Below are 17654 nucleotides of genomic sequence, written 5' to 3'. Positions count from 1 at the left end.
TAAGTTAATAATAATTAGTTAATTTTACCAATTCTGTTCTATTCATTACTCTCTTTATTGATAATTTATTAGCATTTATTTATCATTTTTACAATGAAACTACGCGTTAACTAAAAATCCCAAAAAATCTAGCGATTTGTAAGCAATAATTTCAATATAAATTTCACCATAGACACCATTTGTCATTTATTTAACAGAAAGATATAAAACAAAATTTAACAGTTAACACGTGTGTTGACTTATCTACGATGCTTTTAATTATCAAAATCTGAAATAATAATATATACATATATAATATGTAATTTTTAAATAATTTATTATCATACACTGATCCCTATTAACTAATTAAATCATCAATATTAAAAAAGCGACTTAGAAGTCGGAACGTGTGTGGATAACATATGCACCTTATTAATGCGGAATATTAAGGAATGCCGAATGACCGACAATGAGTAATGAATGAGGAATGACGGATTGTGATTGTGTACATACGAGATACCAATTGCGATTCGTGACGGACGATTCGGTCGACAGCTCATCTTTTGTATTACTAAAAAGTGCAATTAATATTATAAACCTAAAGAATTAAGTGCTAATTATTGTATATTACAGCAACGAAATGTGGGATCCGACTCATGTGCAAGTAACAGTGCAAAAAGCAAGAGGTTTGCTAATAAAAGGAAAAAACGGTACAAATAACTGTTTTGTTACAATCTCGCTGGCTAAAGAAAAATTTCAAACTTCCGTAAAACATAAGTCAACTGAGAATGTTGAATGGTTTGAAGAATGTGAATTACGCATACCGTCTCAAGGAAACACTGCTGAGATTGTTTTAAAAGTTTACGACGAAGATTTCGTAAAGGACCACTTATTAGGTCAAGTATCGATTCCGTTAAAAGACCTCGATGTGTATGAACGTCCAAGAAACCGCTGGTACCCGTTGCAAGGAAAAGCTGGCAAAGAAAACGACAAGAACCGAGGTGAATTAGAGGTTAAAATCGGTTTCACTGTAAAAGAAGGGAGCCTAACAGATTTGAGTAAAAAGGAAAAACACAAATCATCACTGTCCAGTATTGCGCAGAACGTTGGGGGCAGCCTTATGAGTATCGGAAGTATTGAAAAACGTAAGAGCTTAAAGAAATTTGCAAAAAATTTAGGATCTAAGATAAATATTACTAATAAAGAAAAAAAGAATGATTCATCATCTCTAGGTGGGAGTGTAGGAAATCTTAGAAGTTCTGTGATATCAACTCCTGATACATCTACACCAAAAAGATCCCCGGCAGAGGCTGATCCAGGTGTGATAAGTGAAGATGACGATGAATTTGCCTTTGATGACTTATCGCATAAAAGTTCAGGAAGTTCACTCAATGTACAAACTTCTTATTTACCCCGAGGAGTAAAATACACACCATCTCCTAATAATGCCTCACTTGAAAATCTAGGTGGAGGTGAATTCTTAAGAAGATCTACAAGTAGTAATTTAGTAACTGCAGAGAAAACAGCACCTTTAAAACCTGTGCGTTTAAGCCTTGATACATTTACAGCACCACAATTACCAGTACAAGTAGTAAATAAAGATGATGAATGGTCCCAGAAACTTTATCCACGAAAATCTATCAGTCAAACTATGATAGACCGAGAAAAATCTTCCAGTCTCGAAAGAAATAAAAAATTGGATAGCCCTAGTTCCCTTAAAGAAAAACCTAGCCCTAAATTCTTTAAAAAGTTTGGAAACAGTAAGCCTAAGAAATTACTGGAGGAACGAATCATTGTCGGAGAGGAAAATATTGTTGAAGAAGATTCAATAAACCCGGCATACAATAATTTACCCAAAACTGTAATACAGCAATATGATGACATGACACGAGAAGATCTAATAGTGATGATCTATAATCTACAAAAAGATGTAGAATCAGAAAAGAAAAAGAACAAGGATCTTGAAAATTACTTAGATGAGTTGTTGTTGCGAGTAATGGAGACAACACCGAGAATATTGCAAAATCCTTATGTCAGAAATAATAGCATGCATATCCGGAACAAATAAAGGTTGCAGTTCTTTAATTTCAATTGTAATACATTGTTTCAATAACATTACAGGTTTGAAACTAGTGATTCTAAGTTCTTAATTATCTTACATTAGTTTTGTTATATTATGAGATTATTGTATTTTGTCCATAGTTTATCATAGTAACTTATACAGTTTAATATTAAATTTTGCATTTCTAAGAAATATTTGTTATGATCACACATAAAAAAATCAAACTTTTAAAAGTCAATTAAAATTCTAATATTTAAAGGTGATATAAATGTTATGAGAATTGCAAATTAGTGTCTGAACCAGTGCCTTAAGTATTTATAAGATCTGTGATACATATTGTTTATCACAATAGATTTCTATTATTTTAACTATATGTGAATTGATAAAAGGATATTTATCTTTTTTTGGTCTGATTAGATTTTTATAAATATCTCACTAAAGTGATATATGATTTTATTTAAAAACAATATTTCAATATGTCCATGGAATAAAAAAAAATATATTTATAAAGTGCCAAAACAAATTTAACATTGTAATAAAGCATAGCAAGAATGGTAATAATTGCTATATATAAATAAATTCAATTACAGATTTAATTAACAACATTCCAAGTTTACTTAGTGTATTTATTTTTAAGATAAAAAATAATGATAACATTACCATCCTTGATATTAATAAGTAAATGTTATTTTTTTTTTTCATAGATACAGATATAATCTTAGTTAATATTGAATTATAAATACTAACAAAATAACAGTGCTGGCCAGTTAAAAAAAAAACATGCCAGGCTACATTGATCTTACTGTGGTTCTTTATTAAGCTTTTTATTTTGTATAGTGCAAATATAGGGCCAAATGAGGCCTTTGTGCAATATAACATAGTTGAAATATTTAAGTTATACTATTAAAAGTCATCTTATTTGTTAAAATTTGTTCAAAAGAAAATGTTAAGTCATATTCGTGTATTTACACTGGTATCATAATTATGAATATTCTTTCATGTAGATATTAAGGCAACATGAATAATTATTATTTAAGAATTGATACTATCTTTTAATCTAGATACAATAATTATTTTGCTGAGATTGGAAAAAAACTGATAAGATTAGTTTTGATTTAAAGTTATTGGTTGTATTGAAGTAAAAAGGGTATTGTTTTGATAAACTCTTTAAGAACAGTAAAAAATTCTAAATCAGTAGTACTACTAACTTTTTCTTTACAATTTTGCATGTTTTTTTGTAGATTATATATATAATACATGTAACATAACTATTAAGATTTTTAGATTGCTAGCAATATTAAAATTTGTTAATAAGAAACTGCTTACTCTTAAATTATTTTAGTCATACTCTAAAGATAAGAGATTAAGTAAGTTCATATGAATATTATAAAAAGTATATTACGAAAATTGATCCAGAGATTAATATTTTATTATAAAATATTTAGTAAACATTGTTATTGTACGAAAACTAAAGTATGACAAAAATAACAAAAGTTTCTTTCGAATAAAAGACCATATTAAAATAAATGTTTATTTAAAACTGAAAAAATATTTCTCATGTTTATTTGTGACGGCGACTCTTTACTGGAGCAGGAACAGGAATTGTGGTTGTATATGTTTTCTGTGACAACTTGTTCATGTAGTAGATAGTAATCAGAGAGAAAATTAAACTGAAATAAAAAGTTTTAATTAGTTTTTTCTCAACAATAATCATCTGCAAATCAATAAATTATAATCTATAATAATTTCAATGCTCGATTAAAACAATTGTTGCCTATTGTTGATCCAAATGTTTATGAAATATTAATATGCTGATACTGGGTATATAACTTCAAGCCTCATCTACCCCTGTATAATAATTAAAAATATAAAATTATATAAATTATTTGAGACAGCCATAAATCTTGACTGCATATTAGTTTAGTTAACTAGTTAGTCAATTATAATTATCATTATAAAACAAACATTGCCACCATAGCTGAATTTAACAATTTCAAAAAAACATATTTACCATGTGGTGAAACAAATCCTATGTACCATTCCTGATGCAATAAGAGAAATGATCATTGACAACACTATCTCGGGTAATTTCAGTTGAAAATTTTTCCCAAACATTGTAGCTTCCAAGTTGCCTATAGCCTGTTTCACATATTAAGGATTATTATTTATTAAGAGTCAAAACCAAATTAACTATTAAAAGCTGAAAATCCGCATTGGTTTAAGTAATGTGCAAAAACAATTTTCTGCTGGTTTAATTTGAATAATTATATACTTAAAAAAGGATACAGTAACGAAGAACATAAACATAACGGAGCCCAAATAACCACCAAATATAATAGTAATTGGCGATCTTATTAGTATTGGTTTATACATTTGCATTCCAGAAAATATTAATAATGTTAAAATTGATGATATGATAAAGGACGTGGCGCTGTTTACGGCTGGAACAAAAATAAATAAATAGCAAAGTTAAGGGTCTTATACAACATTTTTATAACTATTACAACGTACCCATATTAAAATCTGTTAAAACGTTTAATGGCAGTAAATAATGAAAACAATAAAATTCGCCGGTTTTAGCTCAAGACTCAAGTTGAGCGACCATAGATATATCTAAATGACGATGGCATGAAATTGAGAGGACGTGACACTGTCACAGTGACAGTGAGCACAACCACAGAGAACAAAGATAGAAACGCCAGCAAATACTTGTAAAGTTTAGCATTTATCGCATAAAGACCAAATAAACAAATATTATTTAAGGAAAAGGAATGAAAAAGCTACATACCCTTCATAATGATTTGGTTCTGAGTATTATACTAACATAATTATAGGTCTCCCGCCTTTGCAAAAGGTGATGCGTTAAAGATGAAGATATGCTCTCTAAATGATCTATAATAGTATCATACAAGCTAGTATAAAGAAGCAATTTGGATTTGGACCTACGATTTTTGCCATTCGTGTGTCCATAAAGTGCTCGCATCTTTTTTTTAAATAAAATTTTCAAGTTGCAATATTGGCTTATTTTGAAAAAAATTAAAAAACGTGATAACTCAAAAATGGTTCACTTTTGCATTATGCATATGGGGGTTAAAATTATCGCAAATAATCACCCCTATCACCTCCTAATGGGAATACGTCGAATTACCAATAACCCTATATATATATATCTGATCAAACCGGGCTTTTGAAATTTATGTATGTAATGATAGACAAAATAATTTATCGCTATTTAAGATTATTGATATATAACATTTTGCGTAATAATATAACATATAAATTAAATTTGATTAAGTTTTAAGTAGACATATTTGTTTCCGAACATTAATTTTAACAAAAATGTTGATCTCAAAAATAATAAAATTTAAAAATACATGTATCTTAAAACAAATTTATCTTTATCCATAACTGCCAAACTAATAAACAATTTTTACAATGTAGTAATTATTATTCAAACAATTATAAAGCATTAACATCAACAAATGTTCACACATTTTGAATATTATTATCTAATATCTGAAGAATTGCCATTCCTAAATTGCTAACATAATATGTCAATGTCACATTTGATATGTAAATTAAAATGAATGTTTGAATTTTGATTTTAGAACATTAAAATCAAATTTAAATTAGCTAAAAAATTAGAATAATTAACTAATATGCTTATTAGTTATTATAGGTACTAAATATTTTGTACATGATTCATAAATAATTATTTATTACATGTAATGTATGTAAACCATCTTTTTTTATCCAAAAGTAATAGGTATTTAATTATATGACTTCGTCAAAATGTTATCATAGAATAATTCACATTGAACTAATAATGTAAAAACTCATGACTGATAACAATTTTATAAGTCCATGTTTACTGAATAAATATCTCAATTGTTAGTAAGAGTAACAAGTTAGACATAATGCAATTTTTAAAGAGTTCTTGTATAAGAAAAACATTTTCAGCCACATATCGTACAATAGTGAGTTTTTTACATTGGTTTTGTATTTTTTTTTTCTCAGATGAGTAACAAGTTTCGTATTTCATTTTAGAGTAATAAAGTTCCTGAGGTACGAATTTACGAAGTAGGGCCAAGAGATGGACTTCAAAATGAATCGAAATTTGTACCAATAGATATTAAAATTGAGCTCATTCATAAACTTGCTGCAGCTGGTATTAATAATATTGAATCTGCAAGGTAATTTTTGTTAGACATATCTTGATACTTCTAATAAATAAAGTTATATTTTTCTTACATTTGTTATTATTGCTTACAGTTTCGTGAGTCCAAAGTGGGTAAAACAAATGAGTGATGGCTCTGAGGTTATGAATAATCTGAAAAGATCTCCTGGTGTTAATTATCCTGTTCTTATACCAAACTTAAAAGGTTATGAAGCAGCGGTATGTTTCATTTAGATCTGTTAATTTGAATGAATATTACAATTTGTAACAGTACCTAATTTCTTCTTTTAATTGGAACTAAATATTTATATTATTTTTAGAAAAAATGCAATATTGAGGAAATTGCAATATTCCCTGCTGGTTCAGAAGGATTTTCACAAAAAAACTTAAATTGCTCAGTGGAAGAAGGTATCAAGAGATTTAAAATGGTTGCCGATCAGGCTGTCCAGGATGGCATCAGAGTGAGAGGTTATGTTTCTTGTGTCCTTGGGTGCCCCTATGATGGATCAATTAGCCCTAAAGCAATTGCAAAGGTAATAATGAAATAATTCATTGAAAATATATATTTGAATGGAAATAATATCTTGTAATGAGAAGACATTTTCATTACAAAATATTATTTCCATTATATTTGTTTGATTTAGATCACAGAGGAACTGTTTGCAATGGGTTGCTATGAAGTATCATTGGGTGACACTATTGGTGTTGGTACTGCGGGCTCGGTGCGTAGGTTAATGCAAGAAGTCCTGGCAGTGACCACTCCTGACAAGCTGGCTCTTCATTTTCATGACACATATGGACAAGGATTGTCAAATCTAGTAGCAGGTTTGGAGGTATGTAATTATTACTTAATTACAACTATATGATTTTTTATTATTTGATATTATGATAATTTATTATTTACAAATTTGTAGAAAAAATAGTATCTAAAGTTATATTGCTAAGCATACAGTGCTTAACTGTCATAGTTCACATTTGAAATAATCATTATCATTATTTCATTAACAGACTGTAAATTTCCCACTGCTGAGCTAAGGCCTCCTCTCCCTTTGAGGAGAATGTTTTGAGCATATTCCACCACGCTGCTCCAATGCGGGTTGGTGGAATACACATGTGGCAGAATTTCGTTGAAATAAGACACATGCAGGTTTCCTCACAATGTGTTTCCCTCCCCGATGAGCATGAGATGAATTATAAACACAAATTAACACATGAAAATTCAGTGGTGCGTGCCGGGTTTGAACCCGAAATCATCGGTTAAGATGCACGCGTTCTAACCACTGGGCCATCTCGGCTATTATTTGAAATAATAGTAATAAATAAACAATCAAAAGTTGTAGATATATTATTGATTGTCTTAAATAATTAAATGTTACACTCTATATTATCTTAATAAAACAAAAGACTATTTAATTTATCATTATATAATTATGAGTATATTTGTTTAAAATGGAATAAAGTTTAGTTAATAATTATGCCGATTAAATTAAACTATTTTAAACTAAACTAAGTCCAAAGCGTAAAGGAAAATTGCGATAATCCTTAGCTGATTGTAAGTGGTACATTTGTGTTTGTTCGAATTGCCGAGTCTTGGCGCTACTGACACATTAACAAATACATTGCGTTTATTAATTACTGTGTATCTACTTTGATAAAACTCGCCGTTAGATGGCACTGGAACACATCAACTTTTATGTAGTTGAACCGATCACCTTGATATAATCAGTGTACATATTACGCAGACAGAAAAATGTCTGTCAGGTATTACTAGTATTTTTTTTGTAATCTAGAATATGGGTCACCTTATGGTAAGTGGTCATCACCGCCCGTAGACATAGCGCTGTAAGAAATATTAACCATTTCTTACATAGCCAATTAGCCACCACCCTTGGTATCTAAGGTGTTATGTCCCTTGTGCCCGTAGTTACACTGGCTTACTCACCCTTCAAAGACGTGACGTATGCCGCACATCGGCTGTCTGGTGGGCCAAATTAACTAGACCCTTATATACGGCAAATGACCGTGAGGTCGGCCTAACTTGTGATAGAAGATTGGTCATCCGTAGCTCAAGATCGTGAATATTGCAAAGAAGTTACGGAATTTATAACCCAGTAGTTTCTTCTACCGGGTTAATATTCGTATGGCATTATATGTTCTTAATTTCTTATAAGAAAAAAAAAGCAAGAAAGATTTAAGTCTTTTCTTTTACCTTATATATATTTTATATTTTTAAGTTGGCAACCCATAACTAAACTCTATATTAGTTAGGGTCTTAAAAAATAAAGGAGTCATGTATAGAATATCTTAAGAAAGTGGATCACATAAATCATTTGTGTAATATGGGCAGATTATTTACTACATTTCTCGTGCTAAACATGTGTCACATGAAATTCTACTACACGTGTTGAAGCACCACGCCAACCCGCATTGAAGCAGCGTGGTGGAATTAGCTTCGAAACTTTCTCCCTTCTTACGGCGACTTTTTACTTTTTAAATTATTATATCAACATCTATTCCTCGTCAACTATCACGGAAAGCTGTAATTGGGTTCATTTTTATATATATAAATGACGTAAATAATATAATTATAATAAATACAAAAACGCATTAATCTCGTGTGAGGTCATTTATAGGCGATCCCCATTTGTACGGACGGAGTACGTTGTTACGTAAGTTATAGAACATAATAATTTACTCGACCAAGAGAACAGGGCCGGATTTACGGAAAAGAAACCCTCTAGACCCGGAAGTCCAGAGCCTAAATTTTTTAATTATATTAATTTCATATAATTTCAACTTATTACTTATTGTAACTAGATCTTCAACTTCATATCGTTGTGTTCCGCTTTGAAGGGTGACCGAGCCAGTTTAATTACAACCACTATGGACATAACTTCGGAGTCATGGTTGGTAGGGCATTGGCCATGTAAGAAATGGTCAATATTTCTTTGCATTCAAATATGACAACAGTATACATTTCTATTGGACCCGTGATAAAAAGAATTGTGGTTATATCCCTTGGAATTGAACCAGGTCGTTATATAGTATTGAATTAAAGTACCTATGTGATTTATTTTTTGTTGAAGAGTACCGACCCATCGAATAAATCTTGCCGCTCTTCTCTAGTGGTTTAAAAAGCCTTTTCGGACAATACAAAATATGTAAATGAATGGATTGGAGGATTATATTGCTTAATGACTTCTTAAAAAATAATATAATTTAAGTCAGGTCTGCGAAAATTTAGGGCCACTTTTTTTCTTGCAATTTTACAGGCCATCCCTGAAAAGTATTTAAATCGAATCGTATGTGCAACCGTAATTGTCGGATTGGTTTAGCTACGCCACTGCTCTTTTCATTACTCTAAACCAAGGTAGCTGTACATTGATTTGATCATGACCAGGGCCGCACCGTAAGTTTAGGGGGCCCTGGGCTAACACTACTTAGGGGCCCACCTAAGACATCTGAACGTAGAGTTGAATTAAATTAATTGAAGGGGTTTGATTAATTGCAGGACTCGCACGGCTGCAAACCATACGATCTGTTTAATTTAATAAAATTATGAGTTCTTTCGCATTATCGTCTATTTTTGCCTTTGACTTGACTTAGCTGGGGCCCCCTTGAATTCACGGGGCCCTAGTCTGTAGCCCAAAAACTCATATGGTAGATCCGGCCCTGATCACGACGTTTCATAAATACTAAAAAGGGCCTTTTTACTAAAAAAATACTTTGTTTTTGTTGGCCTTATATGCATATAGGGTAACTAATGGGAAATAAAAACTATAACACCTATTTTTCATATTATATTAATTAATGTAGATTTAAATCTTAGTAAGTAGAATATACTAGCAACTTAATTAAAAACATTTAATCGCGGATACAACATCTCGTTAAAGCGGAAACGGAACCAACAACACTAAAATCTAGATTCTATTCATTTTTTACTTCGAATTGACCCGGAAAAAAAACAATGGATTAGATCATAAAAACTTTATTTAAGTTAATAAAGAATGCTTTACATTTTTTGCCGTCTTGTTAAACATTTTTTTAAGGGATTAAATTTACAGTACAGTTTATAGTAACTAACGCATTAAAACGATCGACATTTCATGAACTTCTACAAAACGTAAAAAAATACGTTATTGCGAGTTCGTTTCTCATGAAATACTCGAAATAAATTATATGTTCGGTTTAAGCTGACTTCAGATAAGTGGACATTAAGTCGATCTTTATTTTTTTTTCTGTTCATGTTCTTCGATATCGTCGCCATATTGGAACTGCTTTTTTTAAATAGGCTGATTTTATATGTCTAGTTTTTGACGTCTGCCAGTCTGTACACATCTTAAAAATAGTTAATACATTAGGTATAGAGGTTTGACCGGCACAGATAAATTAATGTATTCAGCGTCAGTTTGGATTGTTTTATATTTTTATCAAATTTATTTTTATTGATCAACAAACTATTTATCTAAAAATTAACTAGGCTGTTACATATAATTATTTGATAAGACGGGTTATGAACCAGATATGGAGGATGGGTGTGTATGATGAAAAAAAAAATCAACCTGCCTGTCTGGTTTAATTCGTTCTTTTGATCTGTTATTTTCTATGAATCGTTTTTACTAGACGATATTATATAAGAATATGTACCTACTGTTGTTTGTAAGACATAAGCTACAGATTTCGCTAAAGTAAATCCATTTAATGTTAATTTTATTTTTAAACAAAATAAGAAGTTAAATAGCAAGTGATACTTAATTTAAACTACAAATATTTTTTGTAGTTCGATAAGTATACGTAACATCAAAACATAAAATACCTAACCTAACCTACAGTATTGTTTTGCTGTTTCAAGAACATCTTTTATCACGGGATTGATAAAGTGAACAAGGTGACAAGAACCGATAAAAAATAATACGTAGCTATTGTTACTTAAATGTGAGGCTGAAATCGTAAAATGTCGGATATTAAACTCTTACTTTTTTTATTTGACTTCATCTGATTGTTGATGCTGGTGAAATCTTCCAAAATTTTAACCATCAGTCGCAAACCAAGCGATTGAAAAGTTTATTTAATACAATTTAGTATATATTTAGATAGATTTGATTCGTTACTGTACTTTATGAGATACTTTATTCTTATAGTAATGAATACGGTTAAAACCAACATGTATAATGTTCGTTTTACGTGACCTGTTTACATTAAATACTATAGAATTATTTAATTATAAATACAAAGACTGTCGCTAAAAGAACCTTATATTTTTTTCTTACAAAAGCAAAAGTAATAGTCATAATTATATACATTTATCACTGTATAAATATCTGTATTAACATTACACAACAGGCGGAGTACAAACTACTTAAAATAATATTTAAAATATTTTTGCAGTTTGGCATTAAGACAGTGGATTCGTCAATCTCAGGACTAGGAGGGTGCCCGTATGCAAGGGGAGCGAGCGGAAACCTCGCGACAGAAGACCTTGTGTATTTCCTTTACGGCCTCGGAGTTAATACCAACGTAGACCTGGTCCAGCTAGTCGAAGCCGGCCGTTACATATCAAACTTCCTCGCAAAACCTACAGAATCGAAAGTAAACCGTGCCATAGGTGACAGGTTTAAAAACCATCAAGATATCATTAAAATGGCCGCGTGTACGATTTAACACAAATAACGACCAATGAGTAAACAAAATGATAATTATATGTAAATATTGACTGTAGGCGTGTATAAAGTGTAATAAAAGTTTTATTATTGTATCGTGTTTTATTTATCTGGAGTTATGTCAGCGTGGTCACAAGCGTCGCTACCCAACATACTGGTTTTTATCAATTATCATGCGGAGCGAGTGCTGGGCCGGGCGAGCGCGCACTACCGCACTAGTGCGACGGGCGCGCACCGAGTAGCTCGCTTTTATATTGAATTGACCTTATTTACTCAATTCGATCTTGGAAAGAGGGGTCGATAAACCTTTCAAGTAATATTAAACAGTTTTAACATATCAGTTTGCGGCGGCACACGGTCACGATTTGTTTGTTTTTATGGCAAATTGACAGTTTTGAAAATGGTCGAAGTGAAGATAACCGATGACATTAAAGTTGGCGGTAATAATCCATGCTTTATTATCGCGGAAGCTGGTCAAAATCATCAAGGTGACATTGAAATTGCGAAAAAGTTAATCAAAGCAGCTAAGGTTAGTAATGTTCGTGATATTTTAAACAACGTCGAATGTGAACGATTTGAGGTGAGCGCTTTGTTGTGAGAAGCCAGTAGCCAGTTGGAAACAAAACAATAACGGATGACGTTTCGCGGTGAATGCCTTGCGCTTGCTTCCAAGTTCCAACACAATACAATCAAATAAAGCTTTGTTTGATAAATATATTATTTTATTTGATAAATAAATATAAAAAGAACTATAAATACACGATGAATATCTACTTTAGTTTATTTTGTTATCAAAACAATAAAAATTGCTATCAAAGTCATAAAAAGTCAGATAAATATACCTTAGTTTGTACGTATGATTTGGCATTAAATCTAAATTTCTGCATTCCAATGAAAGAGGAAATCAATTTAAAATTTAATTTGATTATCAATTATGTCGAATTCTGAAGCTAAATAAATAAGTAAACGATTTACTAGTTATTATTACAAATATTACTTTGTAAAAACATGATTTCATTAATTCGACGCCTTATGCATAGAGATCTGCCAAAGAATATACTATATACTTATTAGGTACATATATATAGTAAACCTGTTATGGTATTGTATTTGTACACATCGCATATTATAGGTTCGCAAATTATCTGTTAACATCATCGATGGTAATAAATATTAAACTTCTTAAACATGGTATTGTAATATAAATCAAAATTCGACATAATTAGGTAGGTACATACAGATACATTAATAAGTTTATTTACATCACTCGTTAAGACTTTTTATTTTGTACAGTCTTGATACGGAAAGGTTGTATTGTCGCTTCTAATAATTCCTATTGGAAAAATTATTACTGAATATGTGAGTTAATTTTTCAATGAAATAAATTGACAGCTAAGAGATCAATATTATTTGAAGGCTAAAGCGAAGACATGGTCGAAATTCCTCAAATTTATTTGATGTAATTCGATCAATTTTTAAATTAAATCTGATAACATTGAACCGTAGGTCTCGTATGATAAAATTTTCAATCTTGTCCTTTTGTATTAAATTCCAACTGAAAATAAGACAACATTATTTTAATGTTCTGTGAACAGATCAGACGTTTATAGATTTCCCAGTACATAAAGAAATATTTATCTCGAGAAAAAAGTCTACTTAGTATCCTAGTTCCAGTAAAACTGAAGACCAAATCTTGTCCAAAATAAAAGCAAACCTTAATATATTTCAGGAAGCTGGAGCGAGCTGTGTTAAATTTCAAAAGACATGTCTCAAAGAAAAATTTACCAAGAAATATTTAGAAAGGTCTTATGACAATCCGAATTCTTGGGGTAAAACTTACGGCGACCATAAAAGACATTTAGAATTTACGGAGAGCCAGTACAGGGAATTGTTCAAATATGCTCAAGAGGTCGGAATCCTCTTCACTGCTTCAGCCATGGATATGGTATGCCATTGGAAAATATTTATTTGTAAATCTTTAACTCTGCTAATCTCTGCGTATAATCGTACGGACAGGACATTATTCAAAATACAACATTGATATTAAAAGACTTGTTGGATTTTACCAAAGTCACTAAACATCACAATCGGATTTTTAATTTAGAAACGCACTGAGGACGAACATACGAACAGAAGATAATGCGTAAATTTTGTCTGTTTTAGGTTTCATTTGACTTTTTAGTCAACATCAAAGTACCCTTCATTAAAATTGGTTCAGGGGACTCAAACAATTTGCTATTTTTAAAGTACGCTGCGTCCAAGAAGGTCCCCCTTATCATATCGACCGGTATGGTTGACAAGCAAGCGGTGAAAACAATTTACGATATAGTATCAGCACAACACAAACAGTTCTGTTTATTGCATTGTATATCAGCGTATCCAGTGCCTTTTGAAGATTGTAATCTTACTGTATTACAAGATTATAAGAACACGTTTGATGTCCCGGTTGGGTATTCTGGTCAAGAACTGGGAACTGCAGTGGCATTGGGCGCAATTGCACTGGGAGCTAAGGTAAACATACTTTAACTTCTTCCTTAATAAAATATATTTTGTCTTAATGTAATTATAAATAAATATGCAACAAAAATGGCAACCCTATTTGATGCCTCTACAATTTAAAAACATATTTCAATGTTATTTTCGAGACCATAAACATTTCTCATGACCTTCAAGGTCTGCGAAAATAGTTTTCAAGATACAAGATGTTACAACGAAATCTGTGTATTCTATGATAAAATTATTTATCTTAATATTAAGACAGTATTTGCAACCACTACAAGATTCTTATATGGTTTCACAATACGCGTCATCTAATTTGACTGTTCAGAAATTATTATTTACGATTGGCAGTGTTTAGGAACAAATGGGAAAGTTAGTTAGTTAGAATTCCGTATATAGTTAGTTACAATCAGTAAATTGACGATTCACATGCGGAAACCTAAAATACACGTACAAGATGAATATGTCACACTACTGGGCTAAGGCCTCAGACAGACGTCTACTTCTTAAAAGGACAGGTCCTTTTCATAAGTAGGTTAAGAATGCAGTTTTTGGATATACATGTGACAGGTCGTGTTACGACACATACCGAATTTATGATACGATGACTTATAACATTCGGTTGTTTTACACGGAATTGAACCCGCTATGATCGATTAAGATTCGCGTGCTATATGCACTGTGTCATCTGCGTTCAGTAGCCGAAAAATTTTAAACATTTCCTACGGAAGAAAAGATCGGGCTTAATAAATGTATATAAAATAAGTAGGTGGACAGATTCAGATTTGTAATACGTAGTTTGACATTGACGTCATGCAATAGAGATGCCCATAATCGTTGACATGATATCGATATTAATATGAGTCGTTTTTGTCGATAATTTTTGTTACAAATAAAACCATACCCAAAAATGCCGACAGTTTACTTATGTTCAAAGTTATTTAACTAAATACATAATTATTGGCAACAATCGAAAAAGTGCAATTTTCTAACGCAAAATATCCTATGATTCATTATTGTGCCACTAAATGCTAACGAAGAAATCAAAACAAAACTATACTTTTGTAATTTGCTATTTTACTTAATGATGCAATAATAAATATTAGATAATGATCTAATATGTATGAAAAGACATTACCGGACTAGCCGTGTTACATTGCGCGTTTTTATTTAACGAAGATTACAATGACAACAACGCTTATGAATGTTTTGATATCATAAAACGCAATCTGTAACCAATATCTTGACTTTCAATTGTATTAGTTTTAGAAGTATAATAACGTTTTTCTGTATAAAAGGTTTTAGAGAAACATATTACATTGGATAAATCTATGAAGGGAACGGATCATGTTTGCTCGCTCACACCCGCAGAATTCAAGCAATTAGTAAGAGACGTACGTGTAATCGAAGCATCTCTTGGCACTCCTATCAAGAAAGTTGTAACTTCAGGTAATACTTTTATTGGTGGTAAAGGTTTATGCAAACCCGTTTGGGTAGGTACCACCCACTCATCAGATATTGTACCGCCAAACAGCAGTACTCAGTATTGTTGTGTTTCGATGTGAAGGGTGAGTGAGCCAGTGTTACTACAGGCACAAGGGATGTAACATCTTGGTTCCCGAGGTTGGTGGCGCATTGGTGATGTAAGGAATGGTTAATATTTCTTATTACGCCATTATCTATGGGCGGTGGTGACCACTTACCATCAGGTGGCCCATTTGCTCGTCCACCTACCGATATCATAAAAAAAATACTTACATTGAGAACATTTCGTTATTAATTTCTGTCATAATAAACTATAGCCCAAAAGACATACCATACCCTGAAAATAGCTAAATCTATTAATGAGTAAAATAATGGCAGCCGTTTTTCAAACATGTTTATAGTAAAGACAGCTAGTTTTCAAATATTTGTATTTCATTGTAACATACAAGTACCGAGTATTTATATTTTTGCTTATGGAACAAACACGTGCCTGAAAAGCTTAGTCGGGGAAATTGTAGCAGACTACAGAACTGAAGCTGTTTTGAAACCTCGTTTCACTTATTAAAAGTAAATATTGTGTTTAAAAAAAATAGTCGACTGTCAGATTCGGTCGCATCCTAATTACGATATATTACTTGTGACTCCGATGCTACCCAAGGAAAAATATATTATAATAATGAAGTGTTTACGCAATCACAGTTGATTTCTGCCCCTTAATTGACCAACGGAACGGCATTTAGGCAGAACTGGTTTTCAGGTGCAGAACAAATTTCTAATTTCCTCAACTCTTTTTAGGCTGACCCAGTATTGGAACCTTAAGAATAGCAGTCATAAAAGCACCTAACTGTTCATTATGTTTCCTATCTGGGGTGTATAGCCGGGCTATAACTCGCAATGTTCATTTAATACCCACGTCTTGTAAACTGGGCTATCTCAATTCTAATTTACAGCATAAACAATGTTAAATTTAAACATAATTAAATTTGTTACAGAAATTCCATGCATTGATAAATTACAAAAGTCTCTTGTGATGGGTTGCACAAAAAATAAAGGTGAAATTTTATATCCTGGTGACGTCAAAATTAAGGTTGCAGAACCCAAAGGGCTAAATGCGTTACATTTCGAGGAAGTTATCTATAAAACACTCGTTTATGATAAAAAGGAAGATGAGCCGCTCAATGAAGGGGATTTCTGTTGATGTTATCGAAAGATAAATCAAATTAATTATTTTTATAATACAATTACAGTTCTCGTTAGAAGTTTGAAGTTTCAAATCTGACATCAATATATAAAATAATGCGTTTTCTACTGAGAGCTAATTTCTTATAAAGTATCATTGTTATTGAAGAGATTGAGAAGAGCATACATGTACATTATTTATATATCCTTGGAAATAACACAACAGATAGTGACCGAATTTGAACTTTGTACGTCAGAAACGTTTCACAGTAACGTGACATATAGAACGTAGCTCTCAATTCGATGTTTACGTTTTAAATTAAATGCGTTTAAAGAAGTTTCGAAGATTTTTATATGATGGAAGTGTACTTTGCATATTTGCAGAAGGTGCGCGCCGTTTTTAATGATTCTGATAAATACTTTTTGTCTCATATTCAGCAAGGCATTATTAAAACGTATAACGCAACAAATAAATGTAATTATTATTATGAGCCATAGATATAGTGAACTGTTAATTAAATATAAAGATATATATGCATGACTAGTTTTACGAAGATAAGGACAAAATAAATATTGGAATTTAATATTAATTATGAAAATAAAAAAGCAACCA

General features: G+C 31.4%; 4 protein-coding genes across 4 annotated transcripts; 3 read left to right on the top strand and 1 right to left on the bottom strand.

Moving 5' to 3' along the window:
• The first annotated feature begins 475 nt into the window (after positions 1–475).
• On the top strand, positions 476–2172 carry LOC125068229 (rab11 family-interacting protein 2). Its single transcript, XM_047677305.1, has one exon. The coding sequence runs from the start codon at positions 620–622 to the stop codon at positions 2045–2047; it is 1428 nt and encodes a 475-aa protein (XP_047533261.1). The 5' UTR covers positions 476–619; the 3' UTR covers positions 2048–2172.
• Positions 2173–3558: 1386 nt separating this feature from the next.
• Positions 3559–4700, bottom strand: LOC125068253 (protein KRTCAP2 homolog). The gene is made up of 4 exons (XM_047677342.1): positions 4553–4700; positions 4328–4482; positions 4053–4180; positions 3559–3711 (listed from the first exon to the last, which is right to left on the bottom strand). Exons 1-4 carry the CDS (start codon positions 4554–4556, stop codon positions 3603–3605), a joined length of 396 nt encoding a protein of 131 aa, XP_047533298.1. The 5' UTR covers positions 4557–4700; the 3' UTR covers positions 3559–3602.
• Positions 4701–5850: 1150 nt separating this feature from the next.
• LOC125068243 (hydroxymethylglutaryl-CoA lyase, mitochondrial) lies at positions 5851–11971 on the top strand. The gene is made up of 6 exons (XM_047677331.1): positions 5851–6018; positions 6089–6234; positions 6314–6437; positions 6539–6751; positions 6863–7051; positions 11607–11971. Exons 1-6 carry the CDS (start codon positions 5959–5961, stop codon positions 11877–11879), a joined length of 1005 nt encoding a protein of 334 aa, XP_047533287.1. The 5' UTR covers positions 5851–5958; the 3' UTR covers positions 11880–11971.
• Positions 11972–12051: 80 nt separating this feature from the next.
• Positions 12052–17644, top strand: LOC125068236 (sialic acid synthase). Its single transcript, XM_047677317.1, has 5 exons — positions 12052–12407; positions 13608–13823; positions 14042–14389; positions 15676–15826; positions 16855–17644. The coding sequence occupies exons 1-5, from the start codon at positions 12279–12281 to the stop codon at positions 17058–17060; spliced, it is 1050 nt and encodes a 349-aa protein (XP_047533273.1). The 5' UTR covers positions 12052–12278; the 3' UTR covers positions 17061–17644.
• Positions 17645–17654: the final 10 nt, after the last annotated feature.

Source organism: Vanessa atalanta, chromosome 1 (assembly GCF_905147765.1).
Source record: "Vanessa atalanta chromosome 1, ilVanAtal1.2, whole genome shotgun sequence".
NCBI lineage: Eukaryota > Metazoa > Arthropoda > Insecta > Lepidoptera > Nymphalidae > Vanessa > Vanessa atalanta.
This window is presented reverse-complemented; position numbering and strand designations above follow the sequence as displayed.